Genomic DNA, 22,059 nt, shown 5'->3' with positions numbered 1-22,059 from the left:
TCGTGAAGTCTCAATCACGTCACAAATGGGGGATATCACTTAGGGTTTTGGTCTGGCGGTCTAGGACACGTGGATTCATCCACAATGAGAAATGTGCGTAAGTCGTGTAAACGGTCGAAGGAGTTAGCAAAGTAGTGGGTGCACGATCCGGCAAGTCTCCGCACGACATGGAACTGACTTTACCACGATCTCCCATTTTCCCACTCTTTCACTCAAGAAACCGTCACACTTACAGGGATCAGTGGTACATCATTCTTGTAATATAAATAAGTCTAAATCGAGGACATCAGGGGAGGATCAATCGAATATCATCAATCATCGATTATCATCATTATCCGTCAACAACTCGATATAAACTTATTCACATAACTCAACTTCAGCAGTTCAACAATATTGCAGAAACCTTCAACACACCCACAATCCATGATCATCACTGATCCCACACAACTCTTCGTTTCCCTCCTACAGATCAACCCATCTCCCTCTTTGAGACCGAATTGACTTTGGAACGGCCATTGTCTTGGTTTAGGCCGGAGTCATACAGATTGATTTCCCGAATCTAAGCACCCCCTTTGCAGCGGTGCATCTGTGTGAGGTTCAGCAGTTCGCCCGGCTGAGGAGTCTCGACAACACGCTCGACTCTTCACTTTCCCAAAAAGCCGGCGGCTCGTTTTTCCCCATCTACAGATTGGAGACCACAGTGGGAGATTAATCTCTCGGTTGAAATTTCACATTTTCACAAAATGGTTTATCTTAGGTCAGGTTCAGTTACAAATCCTAACACAAACTACTCCTCCTCGAACCAACGTGAAAACCATCCTCTCTTCGGACGGTCTCCGAGGAAATCAGAGAAAATCCGCTGCCATAGGTGATCTTATGAAGGTGCAAGAGACTCTTGCCAAAAATCATATTGACATGGCTGCAACACAGAAAGAGCTATACAATTATCTCAAAAATCTTATTGACAAGATATCAGACAAAACTCAGGAGAAAGGGAAAGACAAGGAAACATCTCCAAGCACGGATCCCGAAGTTATTCCAGTCCCTGACAATGATGAAACCCGCAAAGCTGCAGAACCTGAACCTGCCAGTTTCATCACCCGTGAAGACCTGGAACGTTTTATGGAGAATCGAGGAAAAGGCCATGCACCGTCTGTGCACCGTCACCAACCTCCATATTGTGCTGCTACACAAAGAATTCCCCTCCCAAAAGGTTACACTTATCCAACGTTCACACTCTACAACGGAACGGGGAATTTCCAAGAACATGTCTCTCGATTCTTGGAAGCATTAGGAGAGCATGAACACAACCATGTTGTCCGCTTGAAAGAGTTTTCAAAATCCCTGATGGGTCGAGCGTATACTTGGTACAACAACATTGTACCAGGGAGCATATCTAATTGGGGAAAAATGATCAATGCTTTCTACCGGAAGTACTTCTTTGTCTCTGAGCAAATTACTCTTTCTGACTTGGGACGGATGGCTCAGAAGGCTGCCGAAAATCCGAATGATTATGTGAAGAGGTTCAAGATTCAAGCTTTGGACTGTCATGATCCAAACGTTACTGAAGAAAAACTGGTGGACTTGTGCATCAATGACATGATCTCAGTTTACAGGGATTTGCTGGAGAATCTTCGCTTTCAGACCTTTTCAGAACTTCATGAAGCATCCAATAGATCAGCGACTACTGCTCCCGCATTGCTAGAAAGAACGCAAACTGTCAAAGTAGAGGAATCGAAAGACAATCGAAGAAGCAATGCCCGACGTCTGATCAAAAAACAGTACAATGTTGAAGCCTCCATGAATGTTTTTGAAGGGAGCAAGATAAAAGCCGAGGCACAACAACATAAGAATGCTTCTTCAACGTCTCATCCTACGAAAGCTCCAACGAAGGACAACCAGACTAGAAATGCACAACCCAAGAATCAACAGGATGATCAGGAAGTACCTGACTTCCCTTTTCCCATTGAAGAAGTGATCGAACTACTAGAAGTCCGTGTCCAAGATGGTGCAATCAAACTACCTCCTGTCAAGAAGGAACCAACTGCGGAACAAATGAAAAACGTACGTTACTGCCATTTTCATAGGTATGTCAGTCATACAACAAGTGATTGTAGAAATTTGAAACGCATATTCAAAGAGAAGGCTGACTCAGGAGAACTGAGGACTGAAGGAGTGCACAAAAATCCTCTCCTAATCAGAACATTCACACCCTCCGAGCAGCCGGTCAAGGAAGCGGTTCAATCCTTAATTGAGCACGTGTGCGAGTTGCTGTACCTGTCAAAGGCCCAGAGAGATGATATATTTACTGTGCTGAACCATATTGTGTCTGGAAAGCGTCTAGCAATCCAGCAGACGCTCCCTGAACCTCCAGTAACAGACAACGAGATGTACGACTGGGGACTTCTCACTATGGTGCATCTCAAGGGAAATGAATTCAAACGAGCATTAGTTGCCGTTGGCACTGATGCTAACATCATCCCTTTGTAAACCCTCAGAGCTGCTGGCATCACTCGACAAGAAACGACTCATGCTCCTATTTCAGTCAGAGACCATCTCCAGGGAGGCTTACGGTTACATCATTCTCAACATAAGAAACGATTCAACCTGGGAAGAAACTAAATTCTTCATAATTAAGGAGGATCCGGGATATGACATGATTCTTGGGCGAGCATGGATTCATGATGGAAGAATTGTTGTGGTATCTTCATCCTCAGTTGCACAATTCTCCGTCGAAGAAAGTTCTGACTCGGAAGATGATCAACCTTTCGAGAATTTGGAGAAGGTCCAAACCTTAACAGGACTCACACAAAAGCATGAGGAAAGCGCACATGAATTTATCAGGAGATTCCGCATGCAGGCAAGTTTTATTCCCCCTCATAATTCCATATTAGCAACTTTCAAATATGCTACCTTTATCCGTGGACTCAATCATACTCATGACCAAGCTATCATCAAATGATATGAGTGGGTAGTCTCGCCTCAGCAGTACTACACTAAATGGTTGGAATCTCTCCGAACTGAGGACCCCATTGGAAGTTTCATCGCTGAAGATATGGCTCGGTTCCACAAGCATTATCCAACATACTCTCCTCTACGTGAATGTCCACATGTGCCGCAAAATTGGAAAGCTCCACCAACGTGGAATCCGCGAGGAATTCCAAACCAACATAATATATTCAAAGCACGTACAACCAAGCCTAACAAATTTCATGAAGGAGATTTGGTTCTTAAGGCAACCAGACGCAATTTGCACTCCACAAAGAGTTTTAACTGGGAAGGACCTTTTATGATTGCTAAGTCAGTTGCTGGAGGATACTACAAATTGGCTGACATCAAAGGCAAGACAAGTGTACTAGTGATTCATGAGAATTGGCTCAAGACTTTCGACGCATGAAGCATTCAACATTGGATGTCTTATATCCAAAGCAAACGCTCAAAGCATCTGGCGTTCACACCTTAGGATTTTCTTTTACTTGTATTTTTCAATTCCTCCAAAACGTGTGCATACTTGCACTCAATATTTGAAAATTCAGCAATTTATCAAAGTTCCTTATTTAAGAAAAATCTTTATCAAATCCAAAATCCAAAAGAAAATCCTCAGTCACTCAAAACCTGTCGAAAAATCAAAACCCAAATAAAACCTCACATCTCTCGGAAGTTCAATGTTCATGAGATTATGGAAAGGAAATTAAAGTAAGTCATCGAAGTATGATTTCTGCTTTTCAGCATTCTCCAAGACTTGCAAAGCCGCTCTCTCCAACTCCAGTTTTTTGGTCAGCTCAGCAATCTTGGTCATTTTCTCCATCACAACATTACTAGTAAAAGGGATGTTCTTCACTACTGCATCCTTGATAATGTTGATCTTCTGACGAAGCCACTTCAAGTTAAATCCAAGTCTCTCAGAATTCTCCAAGTTGTACTCCCAATCAAAGAGTACATCTTGAGTAACAGTACTTCTGACCCTGGTTCGTATGTCATCTATAACACGCAATATGTTTCCCAATTGAATTGTCAAGAAGTATCTACGATCAGGATCCCTGGCAACAACAATATGACCATACATTTTACACAACTTCTCATACATGTTGGCATACCCAGTATGAACGCTGAATCCACCAACATACACATGATACTGGAGTTGAGCACCAAATGGAGGCTCACAAACAATCCCTGCATTGGAATATTCGTGTATTACTACACGATTCTCAACTACTGGAGCATCCTCCATTGTCATTACAACATCTTCTTTTGGGACAGTCTCCTCTGTTCTTTGCTCGGTTTCAATAGCAACTGGAGCCTCAGTTTCCTCTATGGATTCAACAATGATATTATCATAACATGGAGGTGGATAGTTGGTGATGTTACTAATTTTATTCACCACATTGCTCGAATCTTCAACATTGGTTTCGTTATTCTCAACTTCGGTATTTTGGTACCTAATACAAAGATTACATGAGATTAGAGCAGGAAAATCAAAGGAAACCATAAAATTCAGAATTTAAGTGAACTAACATCATCTAAGTTCCTTATTTTGCACCCAAAACATGAGCAAATGGTGTAGAATCCATGAAACGCGTTTTCAAACAAGCTCATCTGAAGAGATTCTACACTGCCCTGTATTAAACGACGAACTCGGAGCAATTGGTAAAGCATATTCTCTTCGTATGGAAGTCCTCTATAATATGTCAAAATTTCATACCGATCGGATGAACGAGCAAGGAGATGTGGCCAAAACATTGGACGACATGCAATCTGGAAAAGTTCCGAACATCTCCTGGAAGTTTACGGTTTCTCCTTTTTCAGGCCCTAAACATGCTCAAAAATCAAAAAGCTTCTTGGCTAAATATTGGAAATTTCGTGGACTTGAAGATACATATGCATACATCGAAAATCCGACTCCAAACGAGGATTCTACGGTGTTTTTACTAAAAGCTGAATTCTGAAATTTCTTGGTGGCATATTTCGGAAAAATTACTCGTATACTCGCATGGAATTTCACTCATTCATTCATAAATCATCAATATCATATATCTATGAAGAGGTCAAAGGAGGTATACTTACTAGGGGAGTCTCTAAACCATTTGAAGGCTCGACGGTGTTGGAATCTCTGTTGGAAACTCCGTTATCTTCATTCGGTTCGAGATTTCGGGAACTCTCCATATCTCCATGACTCAAAGAAGAGTGTGCTTCATTAACATGATGCTCATCTACAATGATTTCCTCCTGGATACATCAACAACGATCATCATTAATTCATCCAAAGGCGTGTTACATTGATTAGCTTGAGGAGGGAATACTTACGTCAACTTCCTCGTCAGTGTTGTATCCCTAAATTATTCGACCAGGAGCAAAGCGAAGACCATCAATAACAGATGGAGCAAAATTCTGAAACAAATTAACAATATTCTTTTAAGATCCTGATCACAGGGAAGAGAAAGTCGCAACAATGAAAAAAAGTATTAACAACTCACCGAAGAAGCGACAGGAGACTGTATATCGTTCGGGATCATCCTATGAGATGTCTTGCTCCTGCCTTCTCCTCCTTGAGGACTTTATTGAAGGTTTGGAGAGTTTACATCAGCTCGAAATCTCACAGCATGGCAATCCTACCATGGAGTCCACAATACAATTAAGAAGCGTGATTGGCGTACTTTGGCTAAAATCATGAAAAAGGTACTCACATGTGTCGCATTTGGAGACGTTTTCCTTTTGTCGCCACTGGAAAGATATCTCAGCCTGGGTCGATCAGAGATCATGTCATAGGAATGAGCTCTCGAACTGGGGACTTGACGTCCAATGCAAACTCATACACACGCTCAAGTTGCTGACGCCAGAAGTTTATGTAACCTAGAGTTACGAAATTAGCACGATCAGAGTATGGGAATAAATACTCACTTCCCTCCACATGAGTGCAGTCCAGATTAGTCTTCAAATATTCAATTGATGGTTTGTTCATTCGGTGACCCAGAATACACTGATCAGCACCCATCTGTCGAGCCGCTCTATCAATATTATATTCTTCTACCCGGAATTCTCCATTCATTACTGATATCAAGAAACCAGGAGTACAACTCAAGTCAAAATATCTCTCTCCTTCACTCAGACCAGCACCAGTACTCAACGTGATGTTCTCGTCAGTAGTATTTAAAGTGATCAACTGTGAGAAAAGAGAAGGAACCGACACCCAAGGGCGAAAATTGAACTCAGACTCAATGTCCAAAACGTCAGTAATGCATATCTTGTATTGTGGTTTCTTTATAGACTAGCGCATGATCCTGGCGTTATTCTTCTCAAGGAAGGAGTGACGAGTGTCGACCTTGGGGCCTTTAAAAATGTTGCGGGGAATTGGGGCGTAACTCTCGAGATGCTGCCACATCAAGGTTTGGAGGAACATGGTATTGGCATATGTCTCGACTTTCATGAAGCCATCAGAAATACTGGAGTCTATAACTAGAAAGTCTAAATTGGCGAACAACGAACCCAAGAATAGACTGCCAATAGGAATTTTCTCACCTTTTGCCATCTTTATGGCAAAGCGAATCACAAACGGCTTCATCAAGTGTCCAAAATCTTCAAAGATATCCCTGGAAAGCCACAGGCATAAGAAAGCAGCAATTGTTAAAGCGCCATCAACCGGTTCTTCAGGAATTCTATCTCTCGGCCACCAATGTGATAACCATTGAGCATAGCAGGATGCGGGTGACTTATTGAATTCGTGCATCTTGGCCTCTAATATGTTAGATATCTCCTTCTCCTCTGACGAAATCTCTTCAGGGAAATTACCAGTAATTGGAAGGTGCAACAAAGCAACTACATCTTCTAAAGTAATGGTGAATTCTCCCCATCTGCATATAAACGTGTGAGTAGGAACACACCAACGGGCGAGAAAGGCTACCATACCTGGTATATCATGGTTGATGATTAAATCTCCAGCAGCTTGAATGGCTCGTGTTACCTGGGCACTATCCAATATGGTCCTAACACGGCTATGACCCAGCATGTGTCTTGCCCATCCAGAGAAATGCATCAGGGGATTTCGTGAAAGCTTGAACTCCACATGAGAAGCCGAAAAGTGTTTTCCTTGCAAACAAAACATGACTACTGCTTGAGGAGATACCAATTTATGCTGAGTAGTGCTCCTGGGATTTATTAACAACCGAAACGAGGAGCCTAAGGGACGCTTTTCAGGTCTATATAGATACGTAAAGAATTTATCCTCAGCAGTTGGAATGTTCTTAGTCTTGGGACTTCCCTCTTTCTCCTTGGAAATCTCAGAATCATCATTTCTGGAGGAACCATCACCTCTGTAAGAGGCGTCTGTGGAAACATCCTCTCTCGAAGAAGCATCATCTTCAGAAGCGCTACGGGACTGAGCCATTTTCGCAAAGTTGCTGTGACATCTATACAAAAATTTCATCAACAGAATTGAAGCAACAAGACAATTATGATGCTCATATCGACATCTATAAAAATGGTAATCCTCAACTCTTACCTATTTACGATTTCACGAACTTAGTGATAACAGCGTAAAACCCCAAAACTTGCTCGTTCTTTCAAACCTGCAAAGTCGAGCATAAAACATAATATTCAAGAGTTAACACTGACTTTTCGATAAAATTATGAATAATTCACATAACTTTCCATGTCAACATTCGCTTTTTTACGTGTACATACACTATAAAATCACTAAACTCACACATACACTACGAATTCATTGACTCATGAATTATTTGCTTTCAACAATATTTATATTCAATAAAACGTGAACAGGTCACTACCTTAAAAAAAGTCGTGAGTTAATAACTCACGTAAACATATAAAAAAAAACTTTTTTGCTCAATCGAGCATCCGTCTATAAAACGAGAGTCTTTTCTATTTTTGCAAAAGTCTACATATTTCAAAAAAAATTTCATCGTGAACTCCAGGTCTTTTCGAAATTCCATTAACCCTAAGGATCGTTATTTATTACTTTTACGAACAAACCTACGTTCCTAAAAGTATTTGCAAAGCTCATGCTTCGAAAAACAAACTTGGGTTTTCATGAAACCTAATAAACAAAACTTTTACTACTGCAACTAGACCATGTCTATTCAAAAGTTTATGAATATATTTCATGTTAGGGATTTTTGCTCATTCCTTTAACTAAGGAACAAACGGGCATATACATAAGTTTGCTAAAAATCCTTCATAAATCCTACGCATGCATGCAACCATGGGGTTTTTGATTTTGTGAACAACTCATCAATCATAAACCTACAGCAAAAAAAATAAATAAATTGGGACTTACCTGGTCGGCGCCGGTCGGAGCTTGGTCGGACGGCAAACGGCGATGATCGGCGGCGACTAAAATCTGGCAGAAAATTTTTTCTTCCCTACTGCAACTCGCGTGAGAATTGGGAAGAGAGGGAGGTGCTTGGTCGACCAAAATAAAGAATTTTAGGGCTTCTCCCCTTTTATATCAAATTTATTTCCAAAACCTAATAAAACACATGGGTTTCCTTTTTTGGGCTTGGACCCATATGTCCTAAACCGACCATAACTAGGCTTCTCAACACTCAAATCAGCAGTGCCTCATCTCTCCACGCTCACGGGATGACACTTTATCTTACTATCAGGGTACTCATCTGTGCATTTGCTCGTACATGACATCATTGGGGTAAATCGAGGATTCTGAAACTATCTTTGTAGATTGAGTTCAACCACTGATCTCGTCGACTGAAAATCACCATTTAATGCTTACTGCGGAACTGACTGTTCCTCACTAAGCAGGGGACTTAATGTAGATGGTGGATTTTCAACAAAGGTCAAAACCGTAAAATCATGATACTGCATGTTTCTGACACGGCTTCAGATACCATGTGACGATTCGTGTTTTACGAAGTATGATGCATATGTCGCTCGAAAGGCCTCTCCGGAGCGTTCGACACCGGGCATTTCATCATAGCCTCTATGTAGAATAACGTAATTGGGGGTTCTCCGTAAGATTGAGAGCTTAACGCCTTCAGGATGCCGGTGACACTCACTGTTCCCTGACTACATAGAGGAATTCCTCTACATAGAAGAACAATTGGGCGGTTCTCCTAAGATTGAGAGCAATAACGTCTTCAGGACGGTGATACTCACTGTTCCTGACTATGTAGAGAGACCCGTGTATAGACTCAGGCGGTCCTCCATACATGAAATGTTGAGAGGGAAAAACGTCTTCGGGACATTAGCAACACTCGCTGATTTACTGACTATACGCAAGAGATTAAATTCTAGGTCATATTCACCACTGAATTCCTAGAAGATAATCTATCTTATCTCATTACTCCTATTTCATGATCGAAATGGTAATAGATAAATGTATTACTCCGATTTCATGATCGAATCCACGGCTGATCTCATGAAATGGTAAAGATGTTAATAGATGTTACTCTCGATTTCATGGTCGAATCCACGGCTGATCTCATGAAATGGTAATATCACCACTTATTTTATTACTCGATTTCATGATCGAATCCACGGCTGATCTCATGAAATGGTAATAGATATTACTCTCTGATTCATGGTCGAATCACCACGGTCCCATGGAATGGTGATATCACCGCTCATTTCATTACTCTGATTTTATGGTCAAATCTGCGATTCCATGAGATGGTGATGAAATTATCATTTTATTATTCTGAATCCATAGTCCAATTCACTGCTGATTTTATGGATTGATAATAAAATAACTACTCATCTTATTACTCAGTTTCATGAATTATGCTCCACCGAATTTCATAAATCAGTAATAAATACCCAACAACCGGGCATCTGGACCATCACTGAGTAAGCCCCACAAAAATGGTGCGAGTGTACTCGACAATGATGCACGAACGAGCGTCCAAAAATATAAAATAATGAGGAATCCTTCGCAAAACAGGAGAAAACAATTAATATTAATAAAATAATAAGAGGCGCCCAAGGCCGGGCCCACCGCTGGCCGTCCGGCCGCGCCCTAGCCATGGTCGGTCCATGCCTCTCCCATTATTTTCCTTATGTTTTGTTATTTCGTGAACTCACGAAAACTCCTTGGTTTTAGCAACTTTCCTTGTTTTTGCAAAACTCGTGAACTCTCCATAACTTGGTGGATTCACGAAATAATATTATTATAAAATAAGAAGAGGTGTGCGGGACTGGGCAACCTAACCGGCGACCATGCCTAAGCCGTGGCCGGTCCCACACCTCACAATCCTTAGCTTTTTATAATTATTATTCCCTAATCTCACGAAACTCCTCCGTTTCAATAAAAACTCGTGGATTCTCCATAACTTCAAAGATTCTCCATAACTTCAAGGATTCATGAAAAATAATAAAACAGGGAAAGGTGTGCGGGACCGGGCAACCTAGCCGGTCGGCCATGCCCTAGCCATGGTCGGTCCCACACCTTGCAATCCCTAATCTTGCATAATTATTATTTTCCTCAATTCATGAAACTCCTGGGTTTGAGCAAAATTCATGATTTCTCCATATTTTCTCAAATATTTCTCAAATCACGAAAAACCAAAAGCCAACATAGTCGCTCGACTGGCTAGCCTCTCACGGAAATTTTAAATATTAAAACACTTTTATTTTAATATTTTCAAAATATTGATGAATTGAGCAAACATGCTCATTCCAACAAAAATCGAGAATTCTCAGTCAAGATGAAACTCTTCTGAAAATTCACTATGTTGCTCGAACGCACATCAGAAAATACTGAAATTCTCAGTATGGAAACACGGACACCACGGAAACACGTGCATGCATCCATGACCAACCAGAGTCATTCCTAGGGATTGCACAAAGCCGGTCCCACATGTTTTCATAATTTTGACCTAATTTGTTCAATTGCTCATACTGGGCCCGAACTCTCTCCAACCAACTAGAGAACCCTTCAAATGACCAACAAATGGTCCCGTGACCACTAAGAGCCGTTCCCATGCTCTCTTGGTCGGTCCTCATCTCTCATACCTAGGTTTGTCACTAACGCTGAATTCAGCAATATTTTAATAAATGATGAAACCTGCATTTAATCATCGTTCTTTCACCAACTCTCAAACTGAGAACCCTGGTGCGTGCTCACTCGAGCACTGGGCATCACATGGATGCTCATCATTCCATATGGTCGGTCCCTCTTCACTCATGACCAATTTTCAGCAATTCACCAATTGTTGAAGGATTGATCAAAAAATTAGGGTTTCGAACAAACGCTCCACGAATCACCATTCTGAGCAAGTTCAAACACAAAATTATGTTGATTCAGCAATCAACATCCAAATTAATAATATTCGGTAATTCACCAATATTTTTGATTAATATTTTATTGGGTCACGGCACCAGTAAATAATTCTTTGAATTGAGCAATACTTGATCAGTTGCTCGAATATTGATCCAACCATCAATATTCAGTAATTCATCAGTAGTTTGTCGAATTGAGCAACACTTGCTCAATTGCACGTCAAATTATCAATATTCAGTGTTTTGGTTAATTGAGCAATACTTGCTCAGTTGCACACAAAAATTATCAAATTCGTCGAATTGAGCAATACTTGCTCAGTTGCTCGACAAACTCTCAATATTCGGAAATTCGTCGAGTTGAGCAATACTTTCTCAGTCTCTAGTCAGTAATTCATTGACATCTCATAGAACTAAATTTTCAATCCATGAATCGCCGAGCATTCACCACTTATGCTCGATTCAACAAAATTAGACTCACAGTCTAAATCAGTCAACAACTGACCAACTAATACACGTCTGCCTTGCAGACTCCACGATTCGTGAAATCTCAATCACGTAACAAATGGGGGATATCACTTAGGGTTTTGGTCTGGCGGTGTACGGCACGTGGATTCATCCACAATGAGAAATGTGCGTAAGTCGTGTAAATGGTTGAAGGAGTTAGCAAAGTAGCGGGTGCACGATCAGTCAAGTCTCTGCACGACATCAGACTGACTTTACCACGATCTCCCACTTTCCCACTCTTTCACTCAAGAAACCGTCACACTTACAGGGATCAGTGGTACATCATTCTTGCAATATAAATAAGTATAAATCGAGGACATCAGGGGAGGATCAATCGAATATCATTAATCATCGATTATCATCATTATCCGTCAACAACTCGATATAAACTTATTCACAGAACTCAACTTCAGCAGTTCAACAATATTGCAGAAACCTTCAAGACACCAAAAATCCTTGATCATCACTGATCCCACACAACTCTCAGCTTCCCTCCTACAGTTCAACCCATCTCCCTCTTTGCGACCAAATTGACTCTGGAACGGCCATTATCTTGGTTTAAGCCGGAGTCATACAGATTGATTTCCCGAATCCAAGCACCCCCTTTGCAGCGGTGCATCTGTGTGAGGTTCAACAGTTCGCCCGGCCGAGGAGTCTCGACAGCACGCTCGACTCTTCACTTTCCCAAAATACCGGCGGCTCGTTTTTCCTCATCTACATTCACAAAATCTCTTTGGGCTTGCGGATAATTATGTGAGTTTTGACTGTTATTGAACATCGTTATAGCTTGTAATTTCACATGCTTACTTTGTGCATGGTTTCAACTATCCGAACCATCGCATATTCTTTTGTGTAATTTTAAGGCATACTTATCACATGCTTACATAAATTCATAACTTGGAGTGTCATCCAAATCGGGAAAGTGTTTGCTTGAATTACAAGCAACCCTATCTTGAATTCAAAGCTACTTTTGGTCTTGAAGATCTATAAATAAATAGACTTTTGCAATAGGATTTTTAAATCCCTCGCACTCTTGTGTTCCAGTTTCATAGATAGAGGCGTTCTCTATAACCTATGTTTATTTATGGAACTGTATTAGGTTACGGATTTGGAGACTTCACTTAGGGATTTGTGAAGCTCGGTCAGACTATCTTTTACCTGATAGTTCTTGTATCTGGATCTTGTTATACTAGTTATTGAAGTTCTTGAAATTTATATCATGAACAAGATAGATAGGAATCACAAATTTCTCTTCGTCTCAGACTTTGTGATTCCTCAAGATAAATATCTAAACTCTTATTTGATTTTTTTAAATTGTTCTTGAGAGGTGGTTAGTGATCTAGAATTCTCTTTGATAAGAGTTTAAGTGTTTTGGATTAGTGACGTTTTCTAGACTTTTCTACTGCAAACATATTTTCAAACCTTGATTGAGATATATCAAAAGGGAAATCAAAAAGGCATGTCTTTACGAGGCAGATAGGTATCAAAATTCTTCACTGAGGTTGATGCACCTCTCCGGTCGTAAAAGATATCATTTATGGGAACCATGTGCACAGAACCACGCTGGGTTCACATACGTACATGAACGACAGAAGCTCAGTTGATTGAGGGATTTCGGTCTCAACTACAATCCAGTACTAAGTCTGATAGCAGGCTAGTATCAGTAGCGGTTTAATACAATGTAGTGTTCGAAATTGGACGAGGTTCCGGGGTTTTTATGCCAGTGCAGTTTTCCTCATTAACAAAATTTCGGTGTCTTGTATTATTTTATTTTTTGGGTTATACTGTTTATCTTTATACTAGGAACATCACAAGTAATACGTAATCAATCTAGATGGTTTAAGTCCTTCTTGATTAAGATCGCACCATATTGTTATTGTTGAATTCATATCTTAAAATATAGATTACAGCTCCCATGCTTGTTATAATTCAAATATTTTATAATTCGGATACATCTAGATTGATTTTGGATATTGATTTTTGAGATCATCCAAGAACTCTTTCATACAATCAGGTACACGGACCTTGGTTTATACATATTGATTGTGGAAGAGAACGAGAAAAACTCTATATACAATCTTCTTCAAGAGTCTATACAGTTGGAAACTGATAAAGATAGGAAAGAAGATGATGAAAGTTGTACAATAAATTCCCCTTCATGAAACGAGGTTGTTAAAGCGGTAATCACATTAAATAATTTCTCGCTGGGCTATGAGAAACAACACTAGAAATTTTACGATGATAATAAAAATTAGAGATGAAATTCAATGTGATGTTGATTTTAACAAAAAAACAGAAGACGAATGATTCATTTTTCAAGAAATCTTCATAGAACATTTGTGAATTGAACATATATATAGTAAATTATTAATTTATATTTCATACGTGGTATACATAGGTAATCAATAATGTATTAATTTACAAATTTTAGTGAATTATTAATTTGACACCTTGTCCCCGACTCGGGACCGGCTAAAAATATTATTTAAGAGAGTTTATTAAATAATCGAGTATTAATTAATAGAGTTTCTAATGTAAATGAAAGTGCTTCAAGTTTGTTCAGAAGTGGTAAGGGAGTGAAACAATGAGAACCAATCTCTCCTTTTTTGTTCACAATGGTGGTGAAAGTGTTATCAATTTTGATCAAAAAATCTGCAAGTATGAATTTTATTTATGGGTTCAAACATGTATTGGATGCAGCTGCTATTAACCATTTGCAGTTTGCAGATGATTAGATAGTTTTTTTTGGAGATGATATAGTTCAAGTTCAAAATTTGAAGAATGTTTTGTTGGCCTTTGAATTGATCTCTGGTTTAAATGTGAATTTCAAGAAGATTGTTATGGTTGCATTGGGTGATTCTATTAATATTGATGAATGTGCTACTTTGTTTGGGTGTCAGAGAACTAGTTTTCATATAAAATATTTAGGAATTCCGTTAGGAAGTAATTCTAAAGCAATAGGGGTTTGGGTTGTGATCTTACAAAATTTTCAAAAGAGATTGAGTTTCTGGCAGAGAAGATATTTTTCTAAAGGTGGAAGATTGATGCTTGTAAAACATGTACTTTCCATCCTACAAGTTTATTATTTGTCCTTATTTCAAAGGCCAGTGACAGTTGAGAAGCAGATGGAAAAGATCATGAGGCAATTTCTTTGGGGTTCAACAACTAAGAAATTGAAGATAAGCTGGGTTGGTTGGAAGAATATTAGTATGTCTAAGGAGAGAAGAGGTGTTGTAATCAAGAAGCTGAGACTCATAAATAAATCCCTTCATGCAAAGTAGAATTGTAGATATGGGAATGGGGAAAATGCATTATGGAGAAGGATTGTTAACCAAAAATTTGGAGGAAACCCTAAATATTTTTTTCCTAATGCTACAAACAAGCTAGTAGGAAAAAGATTATGGCCCGGGATCTTAAATTCAGTTCCTAGCATTGAGTAATGCACTGGAATCCAAGTGAATAATGGCAGTAGGTCCTATTTTGGAAGGATAGGTGGCTTAATGGCCAAGCTCCTAAGCTTATGTTTCCTGCTCTTTTCAAGATTAGTAACAATGAGGAGGCTACATTACAGGATATGTTGGATGTAAGTTACAATAATAACTGGAATTTTACATTCTGCAGGTTAATAAAAGATGAGGAAATTGAAGATGTGGCTCATCTTTTGAATTTACTACCTAACATAGATAGTGAGAGTGGCAGTTATCAGAGGGTTTGGCAGGTGGGGACTAAAGGTTTCTTTGTAGCAGAATTTTATAAATCCATAGAAGATGATGGTCTCTTGATGTTTCCTTATAAGTGTTTTTGGAGTCCTAAAGTTCCTTAGAAGGTTATTTTCTTTGTTTGGACCCTTTGTTACAATGCTGCTCCTACTCTGGATTATAATTCATACATGAATACAATTATGGTAAATGGTTGTCTTTTATGCAAGAAGTCAGCTGAAACAAACCAGCATATCTTCCTTCACCGTGAAACAACCATGTCAGCGTAGCATTACTTCATAAATTATTATAAATTGCAGTGGATATTTCATGATTCAGTAAGAAGTAACATCTGGGGATGGAGAAAGAAGAAATGCAAGAACAATTCTATCAAAAAAAGAATATGAAATCTTCATACATTTGCTATTTGGTGGGCAATATGGATTGAGAGGAATGCAAGACTTTTTAATGGGAAATACAAGATTTTGGAGGACTTAATTAACAGTGTCAAGATCAAGATTTTTTATTGGTGTGTTGGAACATACATCTTGGGACATTTCTCTAAACACTTTCTCAAATAACTAGGATGTTGTGATGTGTTAATCACTGTTTTCATAGTTTGATAGCTTTATGGGTTTTTTTTTCAGCCTTGCTCATTTTGAGTTTTGATCTATAATTTTTGATATTTTTTTTTCAGCTTACCACTATCTTAGTGAAGAATTGATTTTTTCAACAAGTCTGCCTTGTTTGAGTAAAGAAAAAAATCTCTGGAGAGGAATCGGACTCCATATCAAGAATTTGCGAGAAAACTGATTCACGTAGGAAAATAATTCTAGAAGATTACAGGGCAACACAATTCCCTTAAATCCCCTGGACCCACTAATTTCATCTTTAAAATTCTACATCCAAACCCACGCCATTAAAGTATCCGTGGTAACCTGGTCACCGACTTTATCCAATTCATTTGCTAGGCCAACAAGTAAGCACAGTAAATGAAGCATCAATCAGTTAAAGCAGGCCGCAACATACGGGAGAAAGTTTGGATGCCCACGGCGACGATTGATCTTTGAAACTGACAACTTTTTCACCATTTTCACCATGTTCATACTTAACTCGTCAAAAATTACAGTAACAGTCACCAAATCCAACGGCTCCTAAGGTACATCTCTATCACACATTTTACGATCTTCATCTGGGAGACTCGGACCCAGTTTCTGCAGAACAGTTACCAGCTTTCAAAATTCAATTGAGTATATCCGCATAAACTCTTGTCGGATTCATATTTCACGCACCAGAACATTTCGTCATTTTCCCATTAGAATACATACAAGGGTAAATTTGAATTTTCCTATAAAATATCCACCAATACACGAATTCTTATCAGATGGTCGGTCATTTGATTGCAGAAAGGAAAAAAAAAATATGGAGCTAAAGTACAGTTTGTTGATGATGTTTTTGATTGTCTCTGTAATTTTAATAAGTGTACTAGGAGCTGATGAATATGTTCGACCAAAGCCTCGTAAAAATCTTGAATTCAAATGGAGAATCAGGGATTCTTCTCATCCTCATCAGGTACTTACTACGATATACCTTTCTCTGTTTCTACTTCGATTATTTCTAAATGGAAAATCCCAAGTTCTCAATTCAAATTTCGAATAATCAATTGATTTAGATGGCGTTGCTGTTGTCTTTCTTGTTTATATCAGTATGGAATACTAAATCTTTTTTTGAGTCCCTGTCTAAAAATCAGCTGGAATATTTACAAATTTCCATGAATTTTTTTGGGTTCAACCTAATTAAGGCTTCTAGGAGTAGTTTTTGATGAAATGGATGAAACCTATTGCATCTGCCATGTCGGTCAAATAGTGCATGACAATGATTTTAATCTTGGTGTTTCTTGTTTGTATAATAACATGATTTGAATTACTATATGATGAGTCAAATGGAATTCATGGTAGGAAACCAAGCAAGAATTGGCCTTAGGAGAAATTAGGGGTAAGAATGAGACTGGATGTTAAGTGAGGAAGAGTCGTGTTGTGGGATATGATACTGATCAATCACATGTTGATGGGTTTGTAATACTGTTCCTTTGAATTTTGAAATACTTCATTTAGTTTGATCCATTTATGAGGCAACATAAAATTGTTTATGCAGGTTCACATTTCTTTGGCCGGAGATAAGCACATGCGCATCTCATGGGTGACAGAAGATCAATCTTCTCCTTCACTAGTAGAATATGGAACATCACCTGGAGTGTACAAATCATCATCTCAAGGAGAAAGCACTTCTTACTCTTACTTGTTCTACAAATCTGGAAAGATTCACCACACTGTCATAGGACCTCTGGAACCTGGCCAAAGTTATTTCTACAGATGTGGTGGACAAGGTCCTGAGTTCGAACTCAAGACCCCTCCATCTAAGTTTCCAATTACTTTCGCCGTGGCTGGTGATATGGGTCAGACGGGTTGGACTGCTTCAACTCTTGACCACATAGGGCAATGCAAATATGATATGCATTTGCTCCCTGGAGACCTCTCTTATGCTGATTACATGCAGCATCAGTGGGATACATTTGGTGAGTTGGTCGAGCCTCTTGCAAGTACAAGGCCGTGGATGGTTACTGAAGGAAATCATGAAGTGGAAAGAATACCATTCGTGAAAGATGGGTTTGCATCTTATAATGCTAGGTGGAAGATGCCTTTTGAAGAAAGTGGGTCGAATTCAAATCTTTATTACTCTTTTGAAGTTGCAGGAGTCCATGTGCTCATGCTTGGCTCTTATACAGATCATGATGAGTACTCAGATCAATACCGCTGGTTGAAGGTTCTGTTTTAAAATCCCTTTTCTCAAAATACTCTTTTGTTTAGAAAACTTGGGCAAAAAGATTGTTCCCCTAAAGATAATTTATTTGTTATCTGTGGTTTGCAGGAAGACCTTTCAAAAGTGGATAGGCAAAGGACACCTTGGTTACTAGCTTTGTTCCACGTACCCTGGTATAACAGTAATAAAGCACATCAACACGAAGGAGATAATATGATGGCTTCTATGGAGCCATTGCTGTATGCCGCCGGAGTGGATATCATGCTTGCTGGCCATGTACATGCTTACGAACGCACGGTAATATAACTATGGGAAAAAAATTTACCCCATGAACTTAATAAAAGCTAAAGGCATTTACCTTTTTCTGGAAAATGGTTCTTTGAATTGCAGAAACGTGTTAGTGGCGGCAAATCAGATCCCTGTGGATCTGTCCACATAACTATTGGTGATGGAGGAAACAGGGAGGGCTTAGCTCACAGGTATACCTCTGCTTTTGCTGGTTGTTGTTGTTGTTACCACTAATGACAACTTATGTCTAGGATGCTGCTTTTCTAAAAATCTCTAAATGATGTAACAGATATATAAACCCAAGCCCGGAGTGGTCAGTGTTTCGCGAAGCAAGCTTTGGCCATGGAGAGCTCAAGATTGTCAATTCGACTCATGCATTTTGGACATGGCATAGAAATGACGATGATGAGCCAGTAAGGTCAGATCAGGTGTGGATTACATCATTGGCCAGTTCCAATTGTCTTGCTAACAATAGACGAATGCACCTTAATCTGTAATTGGAATGCTATAACTGGTCACAGCTAACTCTGTTTTTGTTTTCCTTCATTCATCAGTTTCATGAGTGATGATCTTAATATTATTTGCCCTTGCCGTGTCAAAAAAAAAAGAAAAGAAAAACAATAGAGGAATCAAGGAGGATTCTAATGTCCCCCTGAAGGTGTGAATCATTCTGTCTGTACTTATATAGATATATTATAAATTTATAGTGGAACAACATATAGTGATTCTGTGTTTATTCCATATAGTTATTATCTAGATCCTTGAAGTTGATGTAATTCCTTGGTTTACTGAAAGCTATCATAATAAAAGCTGGTCAGTTTTGCGCTACCATAGGTCCATATTTCACTTGCACACTTCTTCCTTTATAGTTAGGTAATCTAAGTTTCAGGGTGCCATGTTTTGGAACTGATGAAAAATGCCATACATTTTACAAGAGGATGTAAAAACTGTTTCAATTCAGATTCTGGTCCTCAAAAAGAAAAGAAAAAAACAGGTTCTAATACCAGATAAGAATACTGCAATAACAAATACTCATAAGCATATTATAATACCACAAGAAACCATGTTAGCACGATGTTCAGCTAGCAATTATGAACTCTGCTCTTCTTATCACAATCTGAAGAAGCAAATATTATATAACTTCTCACAGGTGCATCTGAATGGGTGTTTGCTCCGGAAAACACCAATACTCAATTCATTGACTATTGATTCAGCGCCATCAGATCCTTTGCATTTGATTGGGCTACTTCGTTTGCCAATGCTGTATTCGTTCCCACAGGTGCAAGTGAAGCAAAAATCGTTCTGCAAAGTAATAGCAACCCAGTTTCAAAGTCAGTCACGGTCTAAAACAAATTAATGAAGTATCAACCAAAATAGTATCTCACCTTTAATGTGTCAGGAAGGGAAATCTTGTAGATCTTCTCCTTGCGTTTTCTTTTGTTTGAGCCACACTTGGGGCACTCTGAACAAGGGCGAGCACCCGGCTCCATTTTGATTGGAGTAGGCGGAACTGCCTTTCCACCTTCTTCTTGCTAAGTATCCAGCTCTATTTTGATTGCGGTAGGCGTAACTGCCTTTCTATCGTCTTCCTGGTGAGTTGTCACGTCTGAAACAGTCTCGTCTTCCTGGCTAGTTGTCAGGTTTGGTTTAGTGTCATCTGTTGCAACCGTAACAATAAAACACTCAAAGAAAGATGTTAGAAGTAAAATTACTGGAAGGTAAATAAACATTCAAATGGACAGCAAACAGAGGACGAAATCACGTGTTCAACACGATGTCCTTAACACAATAGTTGACTGGTACGCCTCAAGAATGAGTGATGCCAATACCCTGTGGTCAAGTTGTATCCAGGATAAAACTGCCCGTTGCAAGTATTGTTAGCACTACAATACTTTCCCACTCATACGAACTGAACAGCAAAGCACGAAAGAAAAGAAAAAGACCACACAGAGGGGGAGAGACGAAAAGAAGAGGATAGTAGCTCTTCCGGACACAAATGAAAATAAAAGTTTCGAATTCTTTTTATAAGCCAACAGAGGGTGAAATCAATGCAATTAATGTGCGAATCAATACTGCATGCGAAATAACGCTGCCATGATGTCGACATAATTCTGTCATCAACATTAAGAAAAACGGTAAGAAAATGTCGACATCCATGCAAATAAATCCGTTAAGAAAAATGTTTTTGGTAAGAGAATAAATTCACCCGGGTCACACGCGTCCCATATTTAAGACAAAATTTATTTTGATTTTCAAAATGATTAGGAAATAAATCAAAAGAAATTTTTCCAAAAAAGAAAGTCTTGGTTGACCAAAGTCTATGACGCAAGCACAAGCTCGAGCCCTAAGCCCAAGCCTTTAGTGGAAACAAAAATATTTGTATCCAGGATAAAACTGCCCGTTGCAAGTATTGTTAGCACTACAATACTTTCCCACTCATACGAACTGAACAGCAAAGCACGAAAGAAAAGAAAAAGACCACACAGAGGGGGAGAGACGAAAAGAAGAGGATAGTAGCTCTTCCGGACACAAATGAAAATAAAAGTTTCGAATTCTTTTTATAAGCCAACAGAGGGTGAAATCAATGCAATTAATGTGCGAATCAATACTGCATGCGAAATAACGCTGCCATGATGTCGACATAATTCTGTCATCAACATTAAGAAAAACGGTAAGAAAATGTCGACATCCATGCAAATAAATCCGTTAAGAAAAATGTTTTTGGTAAGAGAATAAATTCACCCGGGTCACACGCGTCCCATATTTAAGACAAAATTTATTTTGATTTTCAAAATGATTAGGAAATAAATCAAAAGAAATTTTTCCAAAAAAGAAAGTCTTGGTTGACCAAAGTCTATGACGCAAGCACAAGCTCGAGCCCTAAGCCCAAGCCTTTAGTGGAAACAAAAATATTTCACCCCACCCGTTCCACCCACATTGTTTTACTAACTATCCATAAAGAAATAGCTATATAGTGGAACTCCTCTTTAGTTATTCCCAATGTGGGACTAAAGGACCTATTTCTTTCACTCATAGAAAATGAGTAAGAGCTCTTAGAGACCCAAAGGTCCTAAGTTCCATTCCCACCAAGACCATAAAATCAAAACATTAAAACTCATTTTCTCCAACAATCCCCCACATGAATGAAATACCGATACAAATCAGAAAACGGAAAGCGAGAAATACCACTTAGGCAAGAGGTGTCCATGAGGTCTTGAACCTTTGCTTAGTGAGAAATTGCCGGAACTACTTGATGGACAGTGAACGCGATGTCTTGAACTGCCATCGTTTGGTGTAATCCGCGATAATAACCACGCGTGATATCTCTCTAGGTGCTGTCAAGTTCTTATCGTTGTGTCCTTTTTGGCCCTGGACAAATCCCGTTTCTCAGAATGCTCTAGAGAATCGGCTCTATTCTCATAGGAAGCGACCCACTTCCACATTCAGATAGGTGAGTTCCATCAAGAGTGTTTACTGCTAACACCCCACTTCAATCTTAAAT

The 22,059-nt window shown here is 39.2% G+C and overlaps 1 protein-coding gene across 1 annotated transcript; it reads left to right on the top strand.

The window, feature by feature from the left end:
* Positions 1 to 16,797: 16,797 nt before the first annotated feature.
* Positions 16,798 to 19,383, top strand: LOC113287912 (purple acid phosphatase 18-like). The gene is made up of 5 exons (XM_026536788.1): positions 16,798 to 17,021; positions 17,604 to 18,272; positions 18,378 to 18,566; positions 18,660 to 18,748; positions 18,847 to 19,383. The coding sequence occupies exons 1-5, from the start codon at positions 16,872 to 16,874 to the stop codon at positions 19,052 to 19,054; spliced, it is 1,305 nt and encodes a 434-aa protein (XP_026392573.1). The 5' UTR covers positions 16,798 to 16,871; the 3' UTR covers positions 19,055 to 19,383.
* The last annotated feature ends 2,676 nt before the right edge of the window (positions 19,384 to 22,059 follow it).

The sequence above is a fragment of the Papaver somniferum genome, chromosome 6 (assembly GCF_003573695.1).
Source record: "Papaver somniferum cultivar HN1 chromosome 6, ASM357369v1, whole genome shotgun sequence".
Lineage (NCBI taxonomy): Eukaryota > Viridiplantae > Streptophyta > Magnoliopsida > Ranunculales > Papaveraceae > Papaver > Papaver somniferum.
Note: the sequence above shows the minus strand (reverse complement) of the source record. Positions and strands in the feature narration are given on the sequence as shown.